At 45.4% G+C, this 7675-nt stretch overlaps 1 protein-coding gene across 2 annotated transcripts in view; it reads right to left on the minus strand.

The window, feature by feature from the left end:
• Slc22a23 (solute carrier family 22 member 23) overlaps nt 1-7675 on the minus strand; it is a 166673-nt gene that overhangs the window by 130112 nt on the left and 28886 nt on the right. For both annotated transcript variants that reach the window (XM_055595086.1, XM_055595085.1), the window contains exon 2: nt 1500-1603. In XM_055595086.1, coding sequence (XP_055451061.1) covers nt 1500-1603 — 104 coding nt within the window. The remainder of the gene's footprint in view (nt 1-1499; nt 1604-7675) is intronic.

Here is a 7675-nt window from a genome sequence, read left to right on the forward strand (position 1 = left end):
ACACACACACACACACACACACACACACACACACACACACACACACAGTTGGCCCTTGGCATTCCTGACATTCCTATGTCAACAGGCCTGAGATATGCTGATACACATACAAAAAAAAAAAAAAAAAAAAGATTTTTGCAAAAGGAGTGGGATAGGAAACAACCACCCCACATCCTTCTCCTTGGGCAACCCCTGACATTATGCAATTGTCTCCCCTCTCGGACACAGCACCACAGTGTTCCTGTGACCACAGAATGCCTTAAATAAAAGTGCTGTGGCATGCAGTCGGAGAATCGGTTTGGGGCCATGCGGTGTGGTGGCAAGCCTTGACTGCAGCATACAGCTGAGTGGGCTTGGGAATAGACTTCTGGGCTCTAGCTTTTCAGCAATAAGCAATGACCATAACAGCAGCTATCTAATAGGAGTATTGTGAGGATGGGCTATTTAATGCATGGGAATATCTGACACTTCCTGGTACACAGTAATCAGTAAGCAGTGGGCTGCTTTCTTAAAATTTACTTATTTATTCTTATGTGTATGTGTGCTTTGCTTGCATGCATGTCTGTGCCTGGTGCCCTCAAGAGTCTTACCATGTAGGTGCTACAGATTGAACCTGGGTCCTTTGGAAAAGCAGCAAGTACTCTTAACCACTACACCATCTCTCTAGTCCCTAAGCAGTGGGTTCTAATGCTATTGCCATTATTATCACTACTAACTCAGCTTCTGTCTCCTCTTGGCCGTCTTTATCAGTTCCTGCTGAACCACATACTTTGCTCTGCAAGTCCACCCCTCCTTACCCACCTAATACACATTCTATCTCATTTGATTGCTACCCTTCCCTGGTCCACAATGCCTATCCATTATCCAAATACCATTACGTTCTTTTGTCCTCCTCACTACTGGCAACACAGAGGCAACACCTGGCTAAGCCAAGGACTCTCCCTAAAATGGGCATGATATTTTAAGGTGTTAATCCAGACTGACATTTATCTCCATTCATACGGTGAAAAGGTCTCCATCTCTGTCACCATTTTTTTTTTTTTCTTAAGGATTTGGAGATGGAGTTTCATTATGTTGCTCAGGCTAATCTCACTGAGTTCAATCCTCTGCCTCAGTCCCCAGTAGCAGAGACTATGAGCACATGTCACTTCACCCAGCTCTCCATTTTTTAATGTATTTTGTGCATCTACCCACTTGGTGACCCACTGTTTATCTCCATGCTCTCTAGCTCCTCCCAACTAAGCATAAATTATCCTAATTAAATGGGGCTGCAGTCTGGTCTTGAATGCACTCAAATCCTCCTCCCCACTGGTCTGCTGTGTGTACCGGTCAATTCCGTTCTGACTCTGCATTCTCCATGTGGCAGCTTCTACTCTGGCATCAATGGCAAGCAGAGCAAAGGCACAGTGACCCTGTGCTAACACTGACCACGCCTCTTTAGCTAGCAAAGGTGTGCTGTGCCTTCCAAAGGTCCATGTGTCAGGTGTGTTGGTACTCACCAGTCAGCAATGCATCCAGTTATTAGGTAGCCAAAGATTAATCCAACCAGTAAGGAGAACTTAGCGATATGGACTTTCCAGGCATTATCACACACAAGATCCCACTAGAGAGGGGCAAACAGAAGATAAATCAGAGAAGACGCATATACAGAGCTAGTTGCACTCAATCACAAGGACAATACAATAACCCTACAGGGTCTTGGCACTGTTGGGGCCAGTGCCACTAAGAATACCATCATTAGGCTGCTGAAAATCCAGTGGGAACTCTAATTTGCCCACAAAATGAAATGGGGTGCTTTAATCTAAATGGATTATCTATGTCTGCGAGAAGTGACGCATAAAATCTGGGGGACATGTGCACCTTCTGTCTCAACCACCACAGGAAACGGAGGGGCAGGAGAATGGCCAAAGAGATGGGCGACACCCTGGTGACCAGATCCCTTCACACCCCACAGAGTTGCTGCAATCCAGGTGATGGAAAGGCCCAGCCGAGTTTCTTTTGTGGTGCTATAACAACATAAAGAAATGAAAGGCAACATTTGCATTTTCACCCCATTATACCTCTAAAAAGCAGTCTCGAAAAAAAAAAGGAGTAAATAGTGAATGCTAAATTATGAGCTTTATACATTCTCCCTTTCTCCTTTTCTTGTGAATTGTGTTGTATGGCTAACTACACTCCTAGAGTCTTAGACTTAGTCTATTTTATGCAATAAAGTGTTGCTATCTAATAGAAAAAAAAATGGAATGATCCTCAGAGCTGGGGAGATGGCTTAGTCTGTAAAGGACTTGTCATATAAATGTTGAGGACTTGAGCTTGAGTCTCCAGAACTGATGTAAAGCTGGGAATGGTAATGCTTGTCTGTAATCCCAGAGCTCCTACAACAAGATGGAAGGCGGAGACAGGGGAATCCCTGGAAGCTTGTGAATCAGCTTCACAGCGGTGTGTAACAAAGAGACCCTGTCTCAAAACAAGACAGAAGATGAGGTTGCCCTCTGACCTTCACCTGTGTTAGAGCAAGTATGTATGCTCACTCACAGACACGCATTCATACACACACATCATTCACATGCACACACAAAGAGAAAGAGAGGGGGCGGGAGAGAGAGAGAGAGAGCTGAAGAGAGAGGGGTAGGAAGGGAAAGAGGGAGGGAGGAAGGGAGAGAGAGATCTTCAGTTATTATCCTTCCTATTTCCCAAAGTAGAACAGGACTGCGGTACACATAGCACACACAGTTTACCTCTAGGTCAGAGGGGCAGCTGCACGGGGAGTGACTGGCTGGTGAAATGAGTATATCATCACCCATCCTTGCTGTTTAGTGTTGCCATCCACCCTCAGTGGCAGAGAAGCCCTTCTGGCTAACGCTACAGCTTGAAGTTTTTGATCCCAAGTCAAAGGAGGTACAAGGGTAGGGGCTGTGTGACTGATCCCAGCTGGAGACATACCCTACCGTGGGGAAATTTAGGAGCATCAGAACAAGAAGTGTGTTAGAGGGAGTCAGCAAGGGGGAAAGGCATGGGGCCAGAACCTGATCTAGATGCTGTCTTCTTAGGTGTCTCTCTCTACCTTTGAGCCTCTACACAGAATGTAATGCCAAGGATTCTGGTACCCTCAGGTCTGACTGTTTCCCAAATTCTGAAGATCCCAGGATGATAGCTATAGGTCATGACTTTAGTGGAATTTGTGAAAGACTGCCTGTATCAGCAGTTGCCAAGAAAAGAGCCTGGCCTAGACAGAAGGAAAGGGACACCTGTCACTGCTCTAACTTCTGCCCAGGATTCCTAGGGCTGTTTGCTTGCCTGTGGTCCATGGCAGGATCCAGAGACTTAGAGAGAGTAACTGACTCCATCATCTACTGAGCTGGCTACAGATGGTCTGAACCAGAACTTAGGAGGGAAAGCAGGAAGGTCAAGCACAAGCCACACCAATGCCAAGAAGGATGGTTTAGGGCCTGTTGTCTAGAGGTATTCATGTGTCTGGGAAGGAAAGCTATTGGCTGCTTGGAATGTCACTCAAGCGCTCAGATGCAGGCATTCCTTAAAGGAGGTCTCAAAATGCTACAGAAAAACAGGGACTCCATCACTGGAGAATGAGCAAGAAGCCCAGATCTGGGGACCCCCATCCCCTGGGCTCTGTGTAAAAACTCTTATAGAAAAGCTCAGCAGTGGGGACTGATGAGCCAGGTGAGCCTGAGTCACACAGACTGACTGTCTTGCATCTGTAAGATCCTACTCTCCTTTCCCATTCTACAGTGGAGCCAACCCCCGAGCTTCAGTCACCTTCCAAGAAAGGAAGACACTAACACTCGACATGCAAACACAAACATCACTGCAGACTACATCTTTGTCCACTTGTAAGTGAACTGTGACGCTCCAAGAGAGTGTAAGTGGGTTCTTGCAGACAGCCTAGGAAGCCAACATTCACTGATGTTTCTAAAACAAAAATTTAATAATCAATATCTTTCTAATGCCAGAAGGGCAGATTTGGCCTTAAAGCGTGAGTTACAGCTTTGTCATAAGCCATGTGAGCACATTCTGTTTTTCCCAGTTGCATTTCGACATTCTGAGAGAGAGGCCGCACCTGTAGTACCGATTCATCTCCCAGCCACACTGCACCTGCATAGACTTCAGCATGGCATATTCTTGGCAAGCACAAAGCTGGCCTGATCCAGGTTGCAGCTTGGGAGAAACACACCATCTACTGTCTCTTTCACTCACTCTCTACTTTTAACTATTTCCACGTCTCCACCAAGACTCCCCATTGATAAGTTTACTCAAGGTTAAGTGATGCAAAAGAGTACATTACACTTATATTAAGTGGCCGGGAGACCGGAGACTTTAATAAAAGCATCCAGGGAAGTGGAGAAAATAGCCCGCACTGTTGCCAACTCAGTCACCTGAGCAATTATTAACCTGGCCTGGGGCAGCCAAGACCCAATTTAGTTGCCACCTAATAAGTTGTTCAGCAGTCATCCCAAACATGACCCCTATCAATTAACAATGCCAGAGTGGAAAATCATTAGAACATGGAGGAAGACCGAACAACTCACACTGTCAATTCGGAAGGGAAGCCTGGATGGCATCAATGAGCTCAGCATCTGTGGGGACACACCCACGGGGGGGGGGGAGCGAATCCAGGGCAAGGCAGCCACCTGCGCCCTACAGCTTCCTCAGCTGGGTAATACCTGAGTCAGCAAGCACAGCACCTAGAGTTACTCATGCCTGGGGATCCACCTACATCAGCACCATTCTGGGGGTCCACCCTGGAGGCACATTCTATTGAGATTTTGGGGTGGGGTGGAGGTGGGGAAGTGGGCAGCGGAGTTGAGGGAAGTCTGCGGAGTTGGCTCTCTCGTTTAGCTTCTACCAAAAAATGTACCGGGCTCATGAAGTGCATAGTCACGCACTGTTATCTTTTAAACAATCCACCAAAGAATTTCAGAAGTATGAGGAAGCTTTGCCATCACCTGGCTCTCAGATTTGTTCTCATTGCTATAGATAAGATTATGCCAATGATTAGTTAGGCAGGAAGTTAAACTGAATTTTTAGGATTTTAAACACTCCGTCAAAAATGAAAACAAAACAAAACAAAATGTCTAAAACCACGAGGTTGTGAAAATGTTAAGACCAGACTTAATGACCTTTGATTACCTCCCCTTCCCCCTTCTCCTTCCTCTATCAACCAATCACCAACACCAGTAGAACACTAGAACCAACAGAACCGCTCAAATATACAACCTGAATATGTCTCTCCCATCTTCCACTGCAGCTATGGCCATCCTAATTTCTAGGGGTGAGGGAGCTACTCACTGGACACACAAGATGGCAGAAACTTCCTTTTGGTGTATGTTCCTATAACACATGCCACGAGGCTAAAAAACACTACTTGCAGACCCTTACAGAGGTTTCAAACGTGATTTAGGGCCTGTTAACCAGGCCCACACAACAAATAACCCTCCATGCTCTCTAGTTCTGATCTCTGGGTTGACGTGACTTGAGAAAGTATAAGTGGTTGGGGTGGGTCAGGGGACATTCTGCTCCACTGGGCAGATCTGGCAGGGATTGTGTGGTCTTGGGGCACACAGCTCTGATGGTGGGCTTTACAAAGAGCATGAGCCTGGAGCCAGTAGATGCGACAGTGACTTCCTAAGTTCTAGGCTTCCAACTGAAACAGTGGGCAGGCAGGGTGAAAAGTGCTACACTGAGAGTCATTCTGTAGCTGTTCTAGGAATTTAAGAGGCCCTGTGGCCTTGCATTAATCACTGTCTTCTGCAATACTCAACTGGGAATTTTTAAAAATAGGGTCAGGTACAGCAGAATATGCCCACAGTCCTGGCTACCCAATGGCTAAAGGAGGAGGAGGAGGGTTTTCGTGAACCTAAAAGCTCAAGGCTAGCCGGGGATAACTCATCACACTGCTGTTTCAGAGCAAACAAATGTTTTAAGCAGAAGCTTTGCAGCAGGGCATGGTGGTTCTTGCCTTTAATCCCTGCATGCGGGAGGCACAAGCAAGCCAATCTCTGTGAGTTCCAGGCTAGCCAGGGCTACAAGTGAGACCTTGGCTCAAAACGGGGATGGGAGCTGGAGAGACACCTCAGCCGTTACGAGCATTGGCTGCTGTTTTGGAGGACCCAGGTTCAATTCCCAGCACCCACACGGCAGTTACAACAATCTGTAACTCTAGTTCCAGGGACTCTGACACTCTCTTTTGGCCTCCACAGGTATCAGACACATGCAAGGTACACAGACATACATACAGGGAAAACACTCATACACAGAAAAAAAATTATTTTTTTAATATGTATTTTATTTATGTATTATGTATACAATGTTCTATCTGGATATACACTTGCATGCCAGAAGAAGACACTAGATCTTATAATAAATGGTTGTGAGCCACCATGTGGTTGCTGGGAATTGAACTCAGGACCTCTGGAAGAGCAGGCAGTGCTCTTAACCTCTGAGCCATCTCTCCAGCCCCAAATTTAATTTTTTTTTCTTGTAAAAGAAGCAGCTTGCAACAAACTTCATAGCCTGAAGTCAAGCTATGTGTGAGTGTGTTTAAATGAATATAGGCTGCCCCAAAGTTTCACCTCTTAGAATGGAAATGCCCATGTAAGCTTTTTGCCCTTAGCACACCACAGGGTTTTGCCAGCCACTGTGCCAGCTGCCTGTTCTGTTCCTGAGCAGTCAGTTGAGATACAAGGAAATATTTCAGGACAATACTACAAAGAAGACAGAATGGCTTCAAATTCCAATGGTTTAAATAAAACAAAATCCCCAACTGGGCTGCGGGAATGTACAGAAATAAGGGGTCATCACTTTTTCCCTCCAAAAATAGCATTTTGTAGCCTCTCAGGAATCAGTGTGTTATACATTATGAATGTGCTGCTTTTAAACCAGAAACAATTGGTATTTTATGAACATACCCTTATATACATAAGTGCACACAAAAGAAGCATACATACACATGTGAAGATCAGTCACATATGGACAAAAGAAATAGTCTCCACAAGCCAGACTGGGGGAGTGTGTGAGCTACAATTAGCTTCTCCACAGAGAGGCTGCCAAACCACCATTTTTAGTGTGTCTATTCTAGCAGGATATAGAGTCTTTTTTTCTTAAAAGACTTCATCAAAATTCAAGATATACTGCCTAATTTGAAAAACCTCAAACTCTGTGTATTTTGCCTTGAAGCTCATCCTCCAGTTTCAGAAGGCCTGCTGTCAACAGTAGCCAACACAAGTGCCAATTAGAGTTGGCATGCTTATGAGCTTCCTTAAATGACATCAGCAACATCCTTGCCAGGTACTCTGGGGAGTTTTTAAGTTTCGTCTCTGTTTTTTGTTAATTGCAATTGTTCTTCACCTTTATTTTCCCCCTTTAACCTACTACAAAACACAAAACAAAATAATAACAACAGAAAACTAACAACTATAGAGGAGGAAACTGTAGGAAAAAAATGGATTGCAAGCTTGTTGGAGCTAAAGAGAGGAAGCACCCCTCCTAGAAACACTGCACGCCAGTTTTCCTTTTTCTTTTCTCCTTCCTTCCTTGCTTCCTTCCTTCCTTCCTTCTTTCCTTCCTTCCTTCCCTCCCTCCCCCATCCTTCTCTCCTTCCTTCCTTCCTTCCTTCCTTCCTTCCTTCCTTCCTTCCTTCCTTCCTTCCTTCCTTCCT

Source organism: Psammomys obesus, unplaced genomic scaffold, assembly GCF_907164565.1.
Source record: "Psammomys obesus unplaced genomic scaffold, mPsaObe1.curated_primary_1811, whole genome shotgun sequence".
NCBI classification, from domain to species: Eukaryota; Metazoa; Chordata; class Mammalia; order Rodentia; family Muridae; genus Psammomys; species Psammomys obesus.